This window comes from Natrix helvetica (assembly GCF_964273705.1).
Source record: "Natrix helvetica genome assembly, chromosome: 1".
Lineage (NCBI taxonomy): Eukaryota > Metazoa > Chordata > Lepidosauria > Squamata > Natricidae > Natrix > Natrix helvetica.
In genome coordinates, this window is record NC_138548.1 from 168,111,689 (window position 1) to 168,132,724 (window position 21,036).

Genomic DNA, 21,036 nt, shown 5'->3' on the forward strand with positions numbered 1-21,036 from the left:
TTCTCTTTCAATGGATTTGTCAACTCACAACATTTAGCCTGAGTAATTACAGTTAGTCCTTGACTTACAACAGCTCACTTAGTGACCATTCAAAGTTATAACGGCACTGAAAAAAGCGACTGTTTTTCAGACTTGTGACCGTTCTAGCATCCCCCATGGTCACGTGATTTTCAGATGCTTGACAACTGGCCCACATTTATGATGGTTGCAATGTCCCGGGGTCATGTGATCCCCTTTTAGCGACCTTCTTTGCTAGTCAATGGGGAAGCCAGATTCACTTAACCGCCGTGTTACTAATTTAACAACTGCAGTCATTCACTTGACAAATGTGGTAAGAAAAGTTGTAAAACGGGACAAAAACTTGCTTAGCTAATTTCTCACTGAGTAGCATAAATTCTGAGCTCAATTGTGATCAAAAGTTGAGGACTACCTGTATACGGAACAGGCAGAAATCCAAAATTATTTAGAACAGCTAATGAAGAAAACTCACTAGCGGGTGCCGTCATGTTAACTGGCTCATCGATGTAGGCAGGCTCTCCTGGTCCACATTTGTTGCACGCTGAAACTCTGAACAAGTATTCTTTTCCTTGGGCAAGATCTGGGACAGTAAATTCTTGATCAAGAACCTTGTCGATCACCTGCAAAAACAAGACAGCCTCTTTTGTATCGTAGCCCAGAATATTTCCAAATTAAAAAGATGGCTTTATTAAAAAAGATATATTTTTTTCTGTTTAAAACATACTTTAATCCACGTTTTGCGGCTCACTTCGCGCTTCTCAATCAGGTAGCCGGTCAATGGGCTTCCTCCATCATTTTCAGGAGGTTCCCATGTTAGTTGTGCCGTGTTCCTAGTTATTTCTCCAACCGTTAGTTCTCTTGGTGCACTTGGGCGAGCTGAAAATAAATGCAAGTTAGATTATAAACCTATCACACAGCTATACATTTATTTATGTATTTACCAATACTTATATACCACTTCAATCACTAGTGACTGAGTAGCTTCCATGCCAAATATAGCAATCAGATTTAAAACCTAATACAACACAACACAACAACCTAACAACCAGATACAATGTGACACAGGAATTACATCTCCACTCCCAAAGATCCTCTGGAAGAGCCAAGGTTTAATGGTATTTCAATATCGCAGCAGGGATTTATTTGATGATGTTTGAAATGAAATATTTTGGTGATGGGGCTTAACAGAAACAGGTTTAAGGCCTATTTCTTCATGCTTTTATTGTTTTAAAAAAAGCACATATCATCCTATACCTATAAAATTAAAATTACCTTCAAATATTTGCAGTAGTGCTTAATCCTGAGTATGTGCATATAAATTGATACCCTGAATATTTATTTAATGAACAGCATTTTTATATTTTGGAATTTCATTGTGAAAAAGAAAGTAGAAATTAATGTAATTGAGTGTTATATATATATTGAAAGGTGCTGATCGTTATTTATTTGGTCATTTAATATTGTCAGATTGTTCATTTAATTTATAATAATTTATAATACAAATACATTTACTTGGCATTAAAACTGAATGCTTACCAATGACATTAACATCGATTTCTCCTGATACCGATGATACAGGATTGACTAATTTCAAAGTATAAATGCCTTTATCTGGCCGTTCGCTTGGTGTAATAGTCAGTTTTGCAAAGGCAAAACTGGTCTCAATTTTCACCCGATTGCCATCTTCTAAAACCTTGCCACCCACTGACCATGTGGCGGTGGGAACTGGGTAGCCAGTGATGGGAACACGGATTTTGACTGGCTCTGGAACAATAACTTCAAGTCCATCTTTAAAGCCACTTAAGTCCATTGTAGGTCCAACTGAAAAAACAAACACAATTTGTGACAATTAATTTGGGGCAATTTTTTATGATGGGTTTAATTTTTATTTATGGTAGAAAAGGTAGTTGTCATAATTGGAAGTACTATTTTAAGTTGACTCTCTGTTGTAAGACTCCCCACTTCCATCTGATATAATTGGAGTGAAAAAAACCTAATAGTAAGACCAATTTTGTTTAAAGAACAATTTTATAGAAGAATAGAGGTACTATTTGTATGTGCTTAACAAGCAGCATTGAAATAGTAGCTTTCATAACCAAGGACATCCCTTTGGATAAATCTTAATTACATCTCAGAACTATATGGAAATGTTTATCATATCCTCTATTTCCACACAGTGATGACACCTGCACAAAACATTTTATAAGATCTTTTGCTCATGGCAAAGTCTGCTTCAGGATCTACATTGTGAAAATGTGAAGTAGTTGCAAAGCTTTGGCTACAGCAAGTCCTCCCAAAGCTTTGCTTTGCCAGCTGTCATCAGCATACCCCCAAAGCCTTAAAATACCCTGACTGAACCTCTGAATGGCTGTAGTTGATTTGCTTACAACAGATGATCTGCACATACAGTAGCTATTGTTTTGTCACAAAGATGCTTTAATCGCAAGAACTAGAGGACTGATTTTAGTAATAAGCATATATAACATTTACTTTGAATTGCCGACATGTCAGAGATAAATAAGATCTGCTTACCATGTGAATCATCTGCGGTTAGTGGTCCAATAGCCTCAGCTGGATCTGATACACCAGCAGCATTTTCTGCAGAGACTCTATAATAATACTTAGCTAGAGGTGTCAATCCAGTCACCTGCCAAGACAAGGGCAATTTTTGTAAATGATATCAGCTGAAAGCAATCCAATGCTTTATGAGCTTCAGAAAAAAGTTACAACTTACAGTATAAGAAAGCTTAGGTGCAAGTTTTACATTGCAGCGAATCCAGTCATCTGTTCCTTCTTCACGCCGCTCTATAATGTAGCCCAAAATTGGACTTCCTCCATCTTTTAGTGGAGGCTCCCATGTCAGTTTCACAGATGACTTAGTTTGCTCAGAATGGTCCAGGTTAATGGGAGGACTTGGTCTTTCTGCAAGACAGTAATTTGGAAGGTTTAAATATTGTTCCTTTCAAGAAGGATGCACAAAATACAAAAAATAAAAACATTGAATCTTTCTCCATGAACATGGAAAATACTTGATAGAAATTGGACATCTGTTTTGAATGTGATACTTCTATTCTCTCTTTTGGTCACAGCTAATGATTTCTTAAATCATAAACACGGATCATAAGCACGGATTCTCCTCAAATCTTTCCTATGCTTGTATTTACAAATAAATAAAATTATGACTGAGAGATAATGAAAAACTGCTCTCTTGTGGTCAGCATACTAACCAATTGGATCAGTTATCTTCACGGCATGTGTGGATGCACTGGGTTTGCCAACCCCAACTTGGTTTTGTGCTCTGACCCTGAAAAAGTATTCTTTGTTCTCCACCACATCAGTCAACGTGGCAGATAATTCATGGGCTGGCGTAGTCATGGCTGGCTCCCACTTGATTGATCCTCTGTCACGCAGCTCAATCACATAGCCTGTAATTGGAGAGCCTCCATCATATTCTGGTGGCTCCCAGGTAAGAGTTGCGCTGGACCTGTTCACATCAGCCACCTGTACATTGAGAGGTGGACCTGGCACTTCTGCAAAGTGGGAAGAAAATTGCAAACATACGTTACTTCTACTCTAAAGTATTGAAACAGCATTAATCTTCTCAAGTATCTGGAACTATTTTCTTACCAAATCTGCTCTTTGCTTCAACGGGTTTATCTGTTACCACAGGTTCACCAGTGCCAACTCTGTTTTTTGCACTCACACGGAAGAGGTACTCCACGCCACCTTTTTGAAGGCCGGTTACTGTGTATTCACAACTATCAGCACGATCAGTTGCCAAAATCCAGGTCTTGCGTTTGATGTCACGCCTTTCCACCACATAACCTGTAATCTTACTACCACCATCGCTTTCTGGTTCTTCCCATGCAAGGCTGACTTCACCATCAAATGTTTCTGTGACTTCCAAATTCCTCACCGGGCCAGGGACATCTTAGAGGAAAAGGAAGCAAGATGCATTTAACGGAACGGCAAATCTTGAGTTTGACACAGGTTTTATAGCATGAATGAGTTGCATGACTATTTATTTCTTTTAATTCTACTTTTAGCCATCAGATCAAATCTCTTTATTATGAACTTTAATCAGCCTTTGCTTTTAACTATTATATTCATTGTTTCTGTATTAAAAATATAAGTACCATTGTTAAACTACTATTATCAGAAAAAACTTACTAAAAGTAAAATTTTTGGAAGTTAAGAACTTACTGATTACTTGAACATTAATGCGACCTTCGGCTTTTCCATGTTTATTTTTCAGTATGACTTTGTAACTTCCCTTGTGTGATGGCTTGGCTGCAGGGATTCTGAAAGAGGTACTATCAGCTGTTGTATCAACAGTCTGAGTGGGTAAGGCTTCATCTTCTTTAAGCCACTCAGCCTCTGCTCGTGGATAAGCATCATATGGAACAACCATGGTTAATGGCTGGCCAACATCTACCACAAGATCTTGATCACCTGTCTTTATTCTTGGAGCAGCTAAAGGAAATAATAAAGAGGAATTAGCATTTGAAAATAAGTTACAGAAACGATGCATTCAACTGAGTTTGATGAAGAAAACAAAGTGAACCTTGAACTCTAAAAATAATTCATTGTGTTAGGTGAGCCAATTTTTGTGGTATTGGGTGCCTCTTGAACTACAAAACAATGGCACCTTGTTATCACCTTTATAATTCACAGAGAATTTATCTAAGATGGATAAAGTTTTCTGATTGACCGAATGTAGAGATTTCAGTGCATAAAAACTAAATTTATATATTGTGTATAAAATCTCAAAAAGTAATGTAAGATTTTCACACAGTGGTGTTCAAGGTAATTGATAGAGCCTCCATATAGAACAAATAAGTGCTAGATATTAAAGAAATAGCAGCGAGATATGAAATTGAGGCATAAATTGGATAGCAGTACACACAAGAAAGATGTGTGTACTTTTTATGGGAGTTTTTTATTCCCATTGAAACTAAGAATTCCGGAATTAACATTCAGAAAGAGAATTGAAAGGTTTTTGATACATCTATAAATGTTCTTTCTTGCTATGATCAGTTTGAAAGACTTACCTGCTAGTTCTAACTTAGCTCGAGCTTCTTTATCTTTGGCAATAAATCTATATTCTCCTTGATCACGAGGCCTTATTTCACAGACCTGCAGCCTGTGGATCTTTCCTTCACTCATCATTTGATGCTTATCACCTTGGACTATAATCATGTTGTTTCTCAGCCATTTGACCTCCACTTTATCTTTATTCAGTTCAGCAGAAAAGATGACATCCGTACCAGGAGCTTCATAAGCATCTTGTGGTGGGCGGATGATCTCAACAGGAATTTCTGATAGAAATATCCATAAATACGTGTTTTATCATTCTGTCTTTTAAGTTTAAAAAAAGTAGTGAGACTTGGGAAGGAACATAAATCAAAGCCCCAAACGTACCTTCAACGAAGAGTCTTGCCCTGGATTTCCTGTCATCCACTCCACAGGAATATTCACATTCATCTTCTAGTCTGCAGTCTTTTATAATTAATCTGTGTAGATTTCCATCCTTTTCAAACTGATACCTTTAGATAAGGTGGGGGGGGGGGGAAACCAGGATTATGCGTTCTGCTGAGAAACAAGAACAGAAACAGAAACAACACGTGGCTGAACTAGCACTTACTTTTTGCCTTCTTTTATTTCGCGCCCATTTCTGTACCACTTCACAGCTGCTTTCTCCTTGGAAAGCTGGCAACTAAAGACAGCATCGTCAAATTCAGTAACTGTTTGGTCCTGCAAATGTTCGAGGAAATCGGCAGGTGCTTCTGTGATTATAAGCTCCGCAACGGATTTATCTTGGCCAGCAGTGACGGTGTATTCCCCTTCATCTATAAACCCACAATCTTTAATAATAAGGGAATGCTTGTATCTGTCCACTTTGTATAAAATGCGGCGGTCAAAAGTGACTTCTTCACCATTCTTGGTCCATGGAAGTTTTACATTGAGACGGTTAACTTTGCACCAGAATGTGACAGATTTCTTCTCCATGGTTTCAATGTCTTGAAGAGGTTCCACAATTCTGAGATCCTCCTCTGTGGTGAGAGATTAATTAAATGCAATTATTTTAAGATCTTCTCTAAAGTTGGGTAGGACTGATATCTTGGATCATTTGATAGTGTGGAGCACTTACCAAGTACAGTTAAATTGGCGGATGACTTGACATGTTCTCCTCGCTGATTTGTTAGTGTTACTGTATACACTGCCTGATCATTCTGATGAGCATCTCTGATCCTTAGAGAATACAGTAAATCCTTATGGACCATGATGTACTTTGCACTGTCATATATTGGTTCGTTATTTTTGTACCATTTAGCTTTGGCACCTTCTGTATTAACTTCACAGTTGAAGACAAGCTCTTCTCCTTCTCTAACTGTTTGGTCTTTCAGCGGAATAACAATCCTGAGTTTTTCTGTAAATGGAATTAGTGTGTCATTTGCAAGCTGCATATTGAACCGTACGATAATAGCGTGCATAGTAGACATGCAGAGAAAAAAGAAACTTACCAATCACTTTCAACAGCGCTTTTGCCTTGACATCTCCAAGCATGACAATATAACGCCCTTCATCATCCAAGACAGATTCTTTGATGACCAAGACTCTCTTTTTGCCATCAGAAAATATATCGTATTTGTCACCTGCTTCAAGAATAGTATCGCCTCTGAGCCACTGCACATCAACGTTATCTTTGGACACTGAGCAGGAAAATTCTGCCTTTTGTCCTTCAATAACTTCAAGGTTTTGAGGTTTAGTTATAAACTCTGCTGAAAGCTCTGTAAAAGACATTACAAGTTATGATTTAGCTGTTAGTGGAAAGAAGACAGATGACTCAGTTTAACTGAAAAGTAATTGTTTTATTCAGCAGATGATACTATGATGCTATGAATTCCCTGCCTTTTGATAGCCACATTTGGAAATTTGAAATCAGGTTGATGGTTTATACTCTAACAAACTATTTGTTGGCTTTACAAGGAGGATTCACTCTATCATCTAAGGTTGCTTCCCCCTCCACCTCTTGGCATCTCTGCCCACCTCCTGAATACCAGTTGAATGCAGCGACCAAGCTTTTTTTTTTAATTACTATTTTCTAAGAAGCTTATGGGCTCAAGAAAACTTCTTGGAATTAAAAAATGATGCAAAATGTCCCCATTCCTTTTGCAAAATGCCAACTTTCCATTTTTAAATTAGAAAGATGTTCCTGGGTGCCATTCTGGGAACTGTGGCCTAACACAACCAGAGATTGCTTTGGAATAGACTTTCAACTTTTTATGCTTAAGCAGCAAATAAGCCCAGCATTTCACTGCCTACTTAACCACTGTCTGGTTCTGAAAGATATCAAAGCAAGTGTCTCACCATTGACTTTGAGTTTGCCTGTCGTCTGAGCGTTTGGAAGCTTGCAACTGTAGGCTCCTGCATCATCCAGGGAAGCATTGTGAATGATCAAAATTCTCTTTCGGCCGTCAACTTTTTGTTCAACTCTGCCACCCTCTGGCAACTCCTGGTCGCCTTTGAACCAGGTTACTTCTGCACCAGGTTTGGAGACTTCACAAATAAATTTGATGGTGTCTGCTTCATTAACTTCCACATTGGGCAGGTTTTTAGTAAAGACAGCTTCCTCCTCTGCATAAAGGAATCATAGTTTTATTTCATGACAACTGCAATTTGCATAAAATAAAACAAAATAAAAAATGGGAGGGGGGATTCAGTTTTACCTATCACTGTAAGCATGCCCGAAGTTCTGGCTGCTTTTGCTTCACAAGCATATTCTGCTTCGTCATCAAGTAAACATTTATTGACGACAAGTATTCTCTGGGCACCTTTTGCAATGATGTCATACTTCTTGCCCTTTTTAATTTCAATTCCATCCCTAAACCACTGTGCCTGCATTAACATTATTGACAAAATATGAAATGGTGTTAAAGACAATAATAGGTATTAGAGTTTAAGCTTTCAAAATGTTAGTAAAGAATTGAAATCTCTACCTAATGATGATATTGGAATCAACATAGTTTGATTTGATATTTTGAAGTTGATAGTTTGAACCGAACAGCTCAATCTTACTTTGTAGGTCTGGTTATCTAGCTAGGATAGTTTTGCTTTTTCTGGCTATTGTGCCGCTTTGTAAGAACTGCTCATATAAAAGGGTGCTGTGCCCAGAATTTCAACTCCTGAATGAGCAAGTGGAAGAATACATCCCCAGAGCTTCATCTCTTAAACAACCTGGCCACATGATCAGTCAAAATTTGTGTAGAAGAAAATTCTCACAAATGCAGCTGATTGGGAATCTGGTGGCCGTTTTGATAGGATGACATGTTAATGGCTTTTACTATTGTGATGGGATTATTGGTTTATTGGAGAACATGTAAAGTGTGTGTGTATGTGTGTGTGTGTGTGTGTGTGTGTGTGTGTGTGTGTGTGTATGTCTTTTCCCGTGTAAGATTATCTTACACGGGAATCTTACATGGGAAAAGACCCGAATACATACATATATATACATACATACATATTTGTTTTCATAGATTTTCACATGAAGATGGTGAATGAGACCTCGCTGAAACATTGCCAAGACAATCTCAATCTTACATGGGAAAAGACCCGAATACAACAAGACCAGCATACATACATACATACATATGTACGTACATACATACATACATACATACATACATACATACATATGTGTGTGTTGTATTTGTGCTGAAAAATAAATAAAGGGAGACTAGTATAGATCTATTTCAAGCTATTTAGCTCTCATCAGCTAGCCATGCCCTTACTGGGATTCGAACCTGGGCTGTATTACATATCAGGCAGATGTATTAGCCACTAAGCCACAGACTCTCTTCCTTATCAGTTGAGCCAGGGAAATCGGTGTGTATTTGTGTTACAACCCCTGGTATGCCCAAACACACACACACACACACACACACACACACACACACACACACACACACACACACACACAGATGCAAAGACGGATGAGTTTTGACATCAGTTGACAGCCCATTATCCTTATGTGGTATTTTCTACATGAAGTAAGATTTCCACTAATAAAGATATATAAATATTTTATTCCTTAACTGAATCCAGCATATAAACAGAGTACATTTTTATACATATTTCATTTGCATATTTTAAAAATGGTAACTAATATTTTACACCAATAATAGTTAAACATTTTATAATATGTAAATGATGTATGTATGTATGTATGTATGTATGTATGTATGTATGTATGTATGTATGTATGTAGATATGTTATATTTGTGCTGATAAATAAATAATGAGCCAAAGGACAGAAAGGGGGAGTAGTGAGCTCCCTCCCATATTTGGGCATACCAGGGGTTATAACACAAATCTATCTATCTGTCTGTCTGTCTGTCTGTCTGTCTGTCTCTGTCTGTCTGTCTGTCTGTCTGTCTGTCTGTCTGTCTGTGTCTGTCTCTGTCTCTGCCTCTCTCTCTCTCTCTCTGTATGTATGTATGTATGTATATATATATATGTGTATTTGTGTTACATATTTGTGTTACTGCCTAAGATATATACAGCCCGGGTTCTAATCCCAGTAAGGGTATGGCTAGCTGTTTCGATGAAGTCTCATTCATCATCTTTAGGCTGGTGCTTCCGGCTTGGTGCTTCCAGGAGCAATGTGAGATCTCAGCCGGTTCCTCTTTTTAACTGCCAGTGGGGGTATGAGCTGATTGGGTGGGAGCTTGGCTGCATTCTGATTGGGTGGAGGTGTATTCTGATTGGTAGGGGGCTTGGCTGTGCTCTGATTGGATGGGAGTGTGGCTGTGCTCTGATTGGATGGGGGTGTGTTCTGTTTGGGTGGGGGCCTGGTTGTGCTTGTGTTATTCCCTCTGCAACTCAGACTAACACAAGCACAACCAGGCCCCCACCCAAACAGAACACACCCCCACCCAATCAGAGCACAGCCACACTCCCATCCAATCAGAGCACAGCCAAGCCCCCTACCAATCAGAATACACCTCCACCCAATCAGAATGCAGCCAAGAGTGTAAGCATAATGGCTAGAATCTAACTCTTTGATGGGAACAGGTTGAATTCTGATAAGTGAAAGGTTTTTCTAAATAAAATGTATTCAAAAGTTCAGGTATTAGAATTACTAAATGCCACATACCTTAACAGTTGGCCGGGAAATTTCACATTCAAAGCGAGCCGCTTCCTTTTCCTTAACTTCAAGATCTGTTAGAGGTTTAAGGAACTCAACACGAAGGGCTGGAAGAGAAAATGTGTATATTTCAATTAACTGCATATAAACATGAATCTTTATAACCAAGGCTGCTCTGCATTGACTTTTATAGAAGAGCAAAATCAAATAAAATGGAAGTAGTTGGAGGACATTTTATAATACTCGCTCTATATAAAAATCTCTCTCTCTCTCTCTCTCTCTCTCTCTCTCTCTCTCTCTGTGTGTGTGTGTGTGTGTGTGTGTGTGTGTTCCAGCATACCTCTGGAATGCCTGGAGCAATTTTAACCAAACCTGGTACACAGATGACTTACCCTCAGGAAACAAATACTGAGGGGGTAAGATACCCCTAACACCCTTCGGGTATGTGTTCTGTTAAGATACAGCCTGTTGTGCCTTAAAAGGGTTTCTACTGTGCAGCACAGTGGAGTTGCCATGGTAATGGCTTCACAGTACTCCACAAATTACATTTGGTCTAGACACTTGTGAATGTCTAATACAGGATTGGCATAAACAAATATCCGGGCAACGCCAGGTTAACAGCTATGTAAGATAAACTTTACATGCTCTTAGGTAGATGACTTTGTTTCATCAGACTATCAGATACAAATCTCCAGCATTACCCTATAGATTAGCAATAATAATGAGACTGCCATACCCACTTTTTTTTGTGGGGGGAGGGATATAGTCTAATTAAGCTTTTGAATGATAGTGAATACTTGCCCAGCACGAACAAGTCATTGAATACTAAATGGTTCTGACCCTGCTGGACTTTAGGAAGGCCTTGAAGACATGGCTCTGACTTGTGCTTGGGGGTGGGGTGGGGTCTGGAAATGGTGGGAAGCTTCTACAATGGCTGTGCTGAGTTTAATACAATGATGGATTTTGCCACTGATCATGGAGGAACTTTTTTGTTTGAATATGGTAACTTATACTTTTATATGCGTGTATATCTGTTTTTAAACTAGTTTTTAATCACTTGGTTGTTTTAAACCGTTGTGAGCTGTCCAGAGTCACATAGGTGAGATGAGTGGCAATACCAATTGAATTAAATAAATTTTAAAAAATGAAAAGATTTACTGAAAATGCTAGCAATGAAACTAAATCATCAACAGTTGAGGCACAAAATATGGAAGCAAGAACCTGGTGACCTTCTACCATTGCATTATAGAGAGTATTTTAACTTACTGCACCTGTGTATGGTTTGCCAATTGCACAGTGGCAGATAGGACAGCGCTCCAGAGGGCTAATGTCATTGCCCAGAGGATTATTGGTTGCCCTCTCCCCTCTTTGGAAGAGCTTTAGAACTCTCGCTGCCTTAAGAAAGTTCAAAACATTCTTAAAGATCCATCTCATCCTGGGCACCCTTTTTTGAACTATCACCATCGGGCAGACGGTTCAGGATAATAAAAACAAGGACAAATAGGCTGAAAAACAGCTTCTATCCCAGGGCAGTAACTATATTGAATTCTATGGTATAGTGCAATATTAATGCAGTATCGGGTTTTCAATTTCAATTATAAAGCATGTGAAGGATGTGTTTTTGTGTTTTTATTTTTAATAGTTATAATATACACTGAAGATGGCATTTAATTTCATTGTTTGATGTGCAATGACAATAAACTAAACTAAACTGAACTGAACTTTGGAGAAGCTTAGGAAAATTGAAGGCTATGGAAAAGGAGGCAGCAGAAGACAAGAGGGTTACACAATGCGGCAAGATCCCAAAGGAAAAAAAATGCTGAGAGTCCCAGAGAACTACTGTTCATTGAGTCATGAGGAATCAGAAGTGACTGAACAACACAGCTAAGCCTCTTGTAGTTGTTGTCAGGAAAGTACAAGCAGACTTACGTTCAACATTCAAGAAACAAGAAGTTTTGAAATCTTTAGCATCGCAGGTGTATGTTTTAGCATCATTCAATGTGCAGTCACGAATAATTAGCTTCCTGACTCTGCCATCGGCAATGATATCATATTTCTTTGTTTTGTGAATTTCTTGACCGTTTTTGAACCATTTGACGGGTGCATTTTCTCTGGATATTTCACACTCCAATTCTGCAGTGGCTTCCTCCTCTACAGTTTGGTCCTCAAGGGGTTTAGTAAACTCCACGGGTGGTTCTGAGGAACAAAATAAACCAGTTATTTAGATCTTGTGTATTTGGCACAGACGAGGACAGTTTAATGTAATGATTAAGGCACCTGGCTAAAAACTGGGAGACTGTGAGTTCTAGTTCTACCTTCGTCCCAAAGTCTGTTGGGTGACCTTGGGCGAGTCACTCTTTCTTAGCCCTGCAGTGGCTAACCATTTCTGAAATCTTGCCAAGAAAACTGCACAGACTTGACTAGGTAGTCACCAGGAATCAACACACACACACTTCAGAGAAGAATACAGTAGCTATCTCTTTTAAAGACTGAAATATGGACACTATTCCCAGTTTGCACTTTAGGTTATAAAATAATTATTCAACTAAACACTTTTCCTTATCTAGATCAGCGTCATCCAGCACCATACCCTGTCGTTCTACAAAGCTTACCTTTTACAAAAAGATTTGCTTTAGTTTTGAAGTCCTGGGCAGTCAGTGTGATTTCTCCAGCATCTGTTAGCTTCACGTCCCTGAGAACAAGAGTATGAACTTTCCCCTCAGCACGGGGCACAACCTAAAAGAAAGGAAAATATTGGATTATGGTCTTACCTTAAATATTTATCATGTAACTTCAATTAATATACACTTATTATTTCTGAATGGGGGTGCACAACTTTGCACAACTCAAGGCAGCACCAGCTCTTGCCTGGCAAATCAAGGACTGAATTCCAAAAGTGGTTAAACTTTTGGACCCAAATTCATTGGCCATGTTTTATTTTATATATTTTAATCATCTCTATATTGCTATATGTATTTATACAACCAAGCACATAATATGTGTGTGTGTGTGTGTGTACACACACACACACACACACACACAATGTATATTTACATTGAACTGTTTACTTTCCCCAACCCATACTATATATGCATTGATTCTATCTCTTCTATGTTTGCTTCTGTAACAACTTTTTATATTTCATTGCAATTTATTTAATCATCAATAGTTGGCAGATATAGTAGTGTATAATGCAGACAGTAAGATTCAGCACTAAGAGAAAAAAAATATCTTCCCCAAATTAGGAAAAAAATGAGAAACAATGCAGAAGCTCCAATTCAGAGCAGATCAGACATAGATTTGCATGTAATTTAATCTTATTGATATCTTGTTCAATCTATATTCCTTCTAGAGCACAAGCAGCTACATTAGTTTTGGGGCTATAATTCGAGAAAAGGGGTCACATCTGATAATAGCTACTACCACTTTATCTGTTCTCCCAAAGCAAAGTAGAGTCAACTCTGATTACAACTTGAATGAGAGACCATTAAGAGAGCTGTAGATTAGGCCAAAAATTTGAAAAATAAAATATCTCTGAAGAAGGCAATGGCAATGACATTGGCAAACTACACTTGTATGTTTGACAATTAAACAAGATATTCAGGATTTGTGCTTGTAATCCATTTCAAAAGAGTATCTTTTTCCTGGAGAAAAGAAACTGGAAAGCTTGAATCCTTCTCTCTAACAGATGCTGCTTGGATTCTCTACAATCGGCCATTTGGGTTCTATAAGGTCAAATTCAGAAGTTCAGTCACAATGAACTTCTGAATTCAGAGTATACAGGATCCACTTTGCACCTTTGTTTATCATCAAAGTGAGATACATGCAAAGCTTGTTTCTGCATAAGTAATGCCTATAGCTATAGCTAGTGCAAGACTGCACTTAAGTACTATATATGTTCTTCTAGTCTCTTAAACTGACATAAGTGAATAATTTAGAAATTAAAAAAAAACTAGCAAAGTGATATTAAGAAATAATACATCAAATCTTTTCACTGAGAAATAAGTAAATGGATACTTTATGATTGTTGCTGTCATGATGATCTCTGATTTAATTCAATTGCTTTGTGTTACGCTTCATGACTTCATGGTGTTTTATTGGAATTTACAGTTTGAGTTTTGTTTTAATCTGCAGAGAACTCTGGCTGTAGCAAAACTGATAAAAGAATAAGTGATCAAATAACTTTAAGATATGCCTTATTATCTTTAAAATACTTAGGAAATAGTAAATGTTGAATTATATATAGGTAGTTAATAAGTTGATAGGCATTTAGCCTATCGTGTGAGAACAACTTACAATTTGAAAAACCTGAAAATATTATGCTAAATTCTCAAGCTTAACTAGCCATAAAGCCTTCATTTTAACAAGGAAATTTATATTTTCTTTTGAAGGAAATTGTCATTGTAATCCTGTTATTAATAAATACTCCAATTGCCTAAATGAATGAACTACCGGTAATAAAACAAGCGTGAAATAAACATTTCACTTAATAGAACCTGGCAGGCCGTTTATTATAATATAAAGACTGATGCTAAAGGTACTTTAAATAGTCAGCCAGCCACATTCCAAGCAATTCACATCTCAGTGGTGCCAACACACACTTAACAATGAGTTAAAAATAGAAAGTGGGAAAGGGTCAGCAAGGATTTCTTTCTAGAGTGATATCTCTGGAAGTGTGGCTGAAACGCCTGAAATAGGAATTTCCCAAACTCTTTCATCCCTTCTAAGAAAAATGAATGTTAGGTCTGGATTCAGAGGGCATGAATGATAAGGAAAAACTAATAAAATAACTGCAGAATATTTATTGCTCCTCAACATCAGCGGTGAAAACATTTACCCAGATTCCGTGACATCAGCCATCTCCCTGGGCATTAATGTTTTTAGATTTATTTTTCAATTAATACTTCAGAATAGGCCCTTGCAAGGCAATCCAATACACATCTAGCCAGGAGAAATCCCCACCGTGTTAACTGGGAATGAGTCTCCACTAACTGTTGTCAGATTGTAACTTCAGTTAGGACTTGGAAGCTCCCAAATTGGGGTGAAAAGATGAACAAGAAAGACAAGGAGGGAGGTTAGAAAATGGGAAAACATAAAAATAGATCTATTTTATGTAAATATAGAACCAGGTTTGCTTGAATTCCACCCCAAAGATCCATCAGAGTGAAGAAGAAAATAAATACATACAAAAACGGAAGGAGGGAGGAAGGAGAGGGAAAGAAGAAAGGAAAGGAAGTAAGGGAGGGGTAGTGAGAGTAGGAGAGAGGGTAGGAAGGAGAAGAAGAGAGGAAGAGTGGGAGGGAGGGAGGGGAAGAAGAAAAGAGAAAGGAGAGGAGGAAAGAAGAAGTTAGAGAAGGGAGGTTGGGAGGAAAGGAGACGGAAGAAGTAGGGTTGTTGTAAAATAAGATGGATGTATGGGGTGGCAGGAAAGTGCCACTGATTATATGCTTAAATCTTTAAATGAATTGTGATAAATGTTAAAAAGTAACACATAAATGTTAATAGTACTTATGAAAATGTATATTTGGGAACGTATATATGAGAAAAAGAACTTTTTTTTAAAAAAAGGGAAAACAATGGGAAATGTCAGGAAGGCAGAATGAAGGAAAGATCAGATACCGTACCTTGTCACTGGGTTCTAATTTCTCCCCCTTCAGGAACCATTCCACTACGATTCCTTCATAGGAGAGTTCACACTCAAATGTTGCCGTTTCACCAGCCGTCACAGTAACATCTTTAAGTGGTCTCACCAGGCCAATAATACGTGCTTGAAGGAAAGAAGAAATCATCTTCAAATTGATCGCTTTCACCCTTTATTTAACTTCCATAAAGACTTTCACCAAGACAGAGAGGGAATATAATCAAACTAAGCTGATTAAATTAACTAGATCAAGGGAAGGGCTGATCTCTGGAGATTCTCTACTCACAAAGCTGGTGGCTTTTCAAAGAACAGATCAGTTAGAAAGTTACTTTGCATCTATGCCCTTGCCAAGCCCTACATGCCTCTTGCTAAGATAAGGAGCGAGCCATCCAAAATAGAAACACTTTTCTATTGGCTGCAGAAAGAAGTGGTTTCCAACTATACAGGGTTATCCTGTTAATCATCTAGCAATTTCTACAAATTGTTGTGTTATCTCTCCAATCTTAAAACCCAAATTCAAATTAGGAGAAGATAGCTATTAGCAACTAGTTCATTTATATCCATTTATACTACATAGCAACTGATTGGAGAAGCCCTAAATAAACAAATTAATGGTTAGGTTAAAAGCTGATAGGATTTAAAAATTGAATTAGAAGCATTATACTGAATTAGCTAACTGAATTAAGGTAATCCTCAACTTTGAACCCCAACTATGCCCGAAATTTCTGTTACTTAGTCATTGTTAAGTGAATTTTGCCTCACTTTACAACCTTTCATGCCACAGTTGTTAAGGGAAACACTGTAGTTGATAAGTAAGTCACATGACGGTTTAGTGAATCTGGTTTCCTCATTGACTTTGCTTGTCAGAAGGTCCCAAAATTACATTACCCCAGGATGCTCATAACATCATAAATACATGCCAGTTGCCAAGTGTTCAAATTTTGATCATGTTACCATGGGGGTGCTTTAATGATTGTAAGTGTGAAAAACGGTCATAAATCACTTTTTTCAGTGCCATTGTAACTTTGAACGGTCACTAAATGAATGGTTGTAAGTCAAGGACTACCTGTACTACTATAATAGTGATGATGTTGGATTACCTCAATATGCCATGATATCTGAATCATGACTGAAGGCTCCACCTCTCTACCCTTATCTGATTGATTCCCATTCATAGGATTAGCAAAATACATGGGATAAATGAAAAAAAAAACAAATATTTTTCCTTTTTGAAATAGTTTTGTAAGGGCCTTACGTTTCACTCGAAGATGAGCACTTGATTTGACATTGGCTGCTTGGAAGTCTACACCACCAGCCTGGTTCAAACGTACATTGTAGAGTACAACACAGTGCCTTTTGCCTTCTTCCTTAATCTCACAATCCTTCAAAAAAATGTGAAATTTATGACTTGTTTTAATAATGCCAATTCCCAAAATATCTTTTTTTAAATTAAGAACTCGTTTGCTTTTTATCAATATCTGTATTTAAAATCATAGAAATGGGGGAGAGAGAGAGAGAGAGAGAGAGAGAGAGAGAGACAGAGACAGAGAGACAGAGACAGAGACAGAGACAGAGACAGAGACTTTCTAGATAGTCATAATTCTACTAAAATGGGTTGCCATGAATGAAGGGAATGTCAAGCAGAGGTTAACCATTTTACTGCCCATAAACTGTAGAACACAATATGTTGAATCTTATTCAATATTTAAACTACATTTAAGTACTACAACAAGAATCGTGATTACTCATCAGTGTGGTCTACTATATCGGATCAAAGACAAGCATTGCTTACGGCTGACTGAGTCAAAGATTCTCCTTTCAGTTTCCAGTTTGCGTGAATATCTTCCTCGGAGATTTCAGTTTCAAAACGAGCTGTCTCTGTCTCAAATATTTCCACGCTATATAAAGGACGTACAATAGATATATCACGGTCTGAAAGAAAAAAAAAGACATCCAATACAGTCAGTCATCATGATAAGGTGGCTGTGTTTTACAGAAGGATTGAAAAGGCAACTGTTGGTTGAAGTTCCTTATCTTATTTTTTCAATTGCAGGATTTTTAAGGCATTTAATAATAGATTATAATACACCACAGTATTAAAAGAACTTGCCTTCTATGTTGAGTTTGGCAGACGTCTGGTCGGTGCCACAGTCACAGGTGTATTGACCAATATCTTTTTTCATTGCCTTCTTCAGGATAAGCATTCTCTTTTTCCCATCAGCTTTAATAACCACATTCTTAGAGGGAGTTATTTCTTGTCCATCTTTAAACCATTTTACTGGAGCATTTGCTTTGCTAATTTCGCACTGTAAAATGACCTCATCTTTTTCCACTGCAGTGTAATCTTGAAGCTTCCCAGTAAAGTAAGGATCACCCTCTGTAAGTTGAAGTAAATGTATCACATTATCAATATTATTAATATGTTCAAAAGCCACAGACGCTTACCAACGGGAGTTTAAACGTTTTCCTTGCTTTGTGGGTTCTTGCACCTTTAATGGAGGTGTTTTAAATAGCAATAGCATTTAGACTTATATATCACTTTACAGTGCTTTAGAGCCCTCTCTAAGCAGTTTACAGAGTCAGCCTATTGCCCCCAACAATCTGGGTCCTCATTTTACCCACCTCGGAAGGATGGTAGGCTGAGCCAACCTTGAGCCGGTGAGATTTGATCTATCAAATTGCAGTCAGCTGGCAGTCAGCAGAAATAGCCTACAGTACTGCACTCTAACCACTGCGCCACCAAGGCTCATATGTTGCATGCTTTAAAGATGTGGGATTTTTTGTTTCTTTTTCCAACATATTGACTAAACTTTCCAATCATAGAATGAACAGGAATAACTAATCCTCAATTATTCTGGAAGAGAAATGGCTGGGTTTTTTTTTAGAAAATAATATGTAGAAATATATATCAAGGTGCTCCACAGCTATTTTTATGTTTAATTTAAAAATCTGTATTCTTCGTCTTCATAGTACTTAAAAGGTGGTTAATAACAAACTAAGATGGCACAAGAGCCCAACGTTAATAAAAACACAACATGCTGAAATAAATGAAGACTCTGACAAACAATATGTCAGAACAAAATAAAAAAGCAGTTAAGCAGAAACACAAAAGCTATTTTGCTCAGTAAACAGTAGTTTCCTAGTCTCATGCCTAAAGTTTATTTTCTTATTCTTGTGTCTAAAGGACAGTAATAAAAAGAAGAATTAAAAAAATGATCTCAGCAAGTAAGAACATTGAAAAGCACCTCATCCAAACAAGTTCCTCAGTATGCTGCACAAAGAGCAAGCCACTTTTTAACATATAAACAGAAATGGTCTCTGAGATTTGGTGTTTTGTATACAAAGATGAAAAGAGAGCTTGTCTATGGAATTTACAAGTCACGTCTATTCTTCTGACAAAGACATGGCAATAAAGACACTGAGCAGTTAAACAGACTATCTCCTATAGGTTTAATTAGTTGCCTTATAAAATGTCATAACAGTTTCCAAATTAGAGACAAATAGCAGTTACAAATTAGAATAAAACTATTCAGCAAAATAAAAACAAAAAACAAAAAAATAAAATATATAAAATAAGCAACACACCAGAGCCAAATAACAGAGTGCAACAATTAGGGGTGCTAAATCTATAAAAAACTTTCTGAAAGAGGAAACACTTTGATGACAAAAAGACAACAGAGAGGGAAAGACATGGACATCTCTTTTGAAAGGGAGCTCTCCACCCGAATGTAGCCTCTTCAAAGCCTGCAGCAAGATTTTCTGAGAAGGTGCTTCATGCAAATCTGCCTAGGGCTAAGCTTATATATACTTGGAAGAAATTATCTCTAAAAAGATGCATTAGGCAAACAAAGTCAGGTGACACGTACCAAGAACTGTAAGTTTAGCTTCACTTGATTTGTCCATAGCTTCCACTCTGATCTGAGATGTGTCATCAATAGTTAGATCTTTAAATGTGAGCGTGTGAAATTTGCCATCATCTTTCATCGAAACAACCTTGGACGTATGGAGACGTTGGTCATTTTTATACCAGATGACAGGAATGTTGTCGTGAGAAAGCTCAACAGTGAATTCTGCACTCTCACGCTCCTTGGCTGTTACGTCTTTGAGTGGGGTAATGAATTTAAGACGAATGCCTAAACCATAAAAGCACCTCATTAAGTTAGGTTCCAAATGCATGAAGCTCTTTAAATATTTTTTTAAAAAAGCAAACAGAAATCGCGGAATTGCTGTGAGAAACAAACCTTCAATGATCAGCTTAGCACTTGTTCGCTTGTCTTCGGCCTCAAACATGTATTTTGCTTCATCTTCAAAAGCTACACTCTTAATAATAAGGGCATGCCTTGTGCCTTCGGATTTGATTTCAAACTTCTCATCCCCTGGAATTTCCTGGGTTCCTTTCAACCATCGGAAAGTCTTTGGTTCCCTAGAGACCTCGCATTCAAACTTAGCTTCATCCTTTTCAAAGACTTTGACATCGCTGAGAGGAGTTATAAAGAGGAGAGGCCGCTCTGAAATTGAATCAGGTAATGAAGAGTGTTAGGAATATATATATATATATATATGTATGTATGTATGTATGTATGTATGTATGTATGTATGTATGTATATATATATATATATATATATATATATATATATATATATATATATATATATATATATATATATATATATATATATATATATATTAATATTGGTTATGCAGGTTATTAATTTAATAAACCACAATAACATTGATGAAGAGTGATAAGAAAGATTTGCAAGATGGGCTTAAAGTTGATGCCTTGCGGAGCCTACCTTTCACTTTCAGATTGGCAGCACTTTTAGCATTGGCAGCCTGGAAAGACACTTCTCCAGTCATATCCAACTTGCAGTTGTGAAGAATGAGGATGTGTTTTTTGCCATCTTGAATCATTTCACAATCCTGATTGTGTGGGGGGGAAAGAAAATAAATGTTGTCCTGATACCCAATTCTCTTTATTTTTTTAAAAAAAAAATTCTTTTTAGATAAAAATGTTACACTATGGTTTGTTCTTGCAGCTGTTAAAAAAAGACTTACAGGTGAAGCTGTTAAAGTTTCTCCCTTTAATTTCCAAACTGCAGGAACATCAGGCTCGGAGATTTCAATCTCAAATTGTGCTGTTTCGCCAATGAACACCTCCACACCATATAAAGGACGCTCTATGTTTATCATTCGAGCTGCAATATACAGATACGCAAAGTATTTTAA

The 21,036-nt window shown here is 37.4% G+C and overlaps 1 protein-coding gene across 1 annotated transcript in view; it reads right to left on the reverse strand.

Moving 5' to 3' along the window:
• Positions 1 to 21,036, reverse strand: part of TTN (titin) — a 311,080-nt gene that overhangs the window by 96,282 nt on the left and 193,762 nt on the right. The window contains exons 204-229 of the mRNA XM_081956298.1: positions 20,866 to 21,005; positions 20,604 to 20,730; positions 20,048 to 20,314; positions 19,673 to 19,939; positions 17,917 to 18,183; positions 17,599 to 17,738; positions 17,062 to 17,188; positions 15,790 to 15,932; positions 12,778 to 12,901; positions 12,095 to 12,361; positions 10,175 to 10,272; positions 7,749 to 7,917; positions 7,390 to 7,656; positions 6,543 to 6,809; positions 6,170 to 6,448; positions 5,663 to 6,071; positions 5,440 to 5,564; positions 5,070 to 5,336; positions 4,222 to 4,491; positions 3,646 to 3,948; positions 3,246 to 3,548; positions 2,753 to 2,940; positions 2,551 to 2,665; positions 1,555 to 1,839; positions 743 to 894; positions 491 to 638 (exon numbers count right to left, since the gene is read on the reverse strand). Coding sequence (XP_081812424.1) covers positions 491 to 638; positions 743 to 894; positions 1,555 to 1,839; positions 2,551 to 2,665; positions 2,753 to 2,940; positions 3,246 to 3,548; positions 3,646 to 3,948; positions 4,222 to 4,491; positions 5,070 to 5,336; positions 5,440 to 5,564; positions 5,663 to 6,071; positions 6,170 to 6,448; positions 6,543 to 6,809; positions 7,390 to 7,656; positions 7,749 to 7,917; positions 10,175 to 10,272; positions 12,095 to 12,361; positions 12,778 to 12,901; positions 15,790 to 15,932; positions 17,062 to 17,188; positions 17,599 to 17,738; positions 17,917 to 18,183; positions 19,673 to 19,939; positions 20,048 to 20,314; positions 20,604 to 20,730; positions 20,866 to 21,005 — 5,514 coding nt within the window. The remainder of the gene's footprint in view (positions 1 to 490; positions 639 to 742; positions 895 to 1,554; positions 1,840 to 2,550; positions 2,666 to 2,752; positions 2,941 to 3,245; positions 3,549 to 3,645; positions 3,949 to 4,221; positions 4,492 to 5,069; positions 5,337 to 5,439; positions 5,565 to 5,662; positions 6,072 to 6,169; positions 6,449 to 6,542; positions 6,810 to 7,389; positions 7,657 to 7,748; positions 7,918 to 10,174; positions 10,273 to 12,094; positions 12,362 to 12,777; positions 12,902 to 15,789; positions 15,933 to 17,061; positions 17,189 to 17,598; positions 17,739 to 17,916; positions 18,184 to 19,672; positions 19,940 to 20,047; positions 20,315 to 20,603; positions 20,731 to 20,865; positions 21,006 to 21,036) is intronic.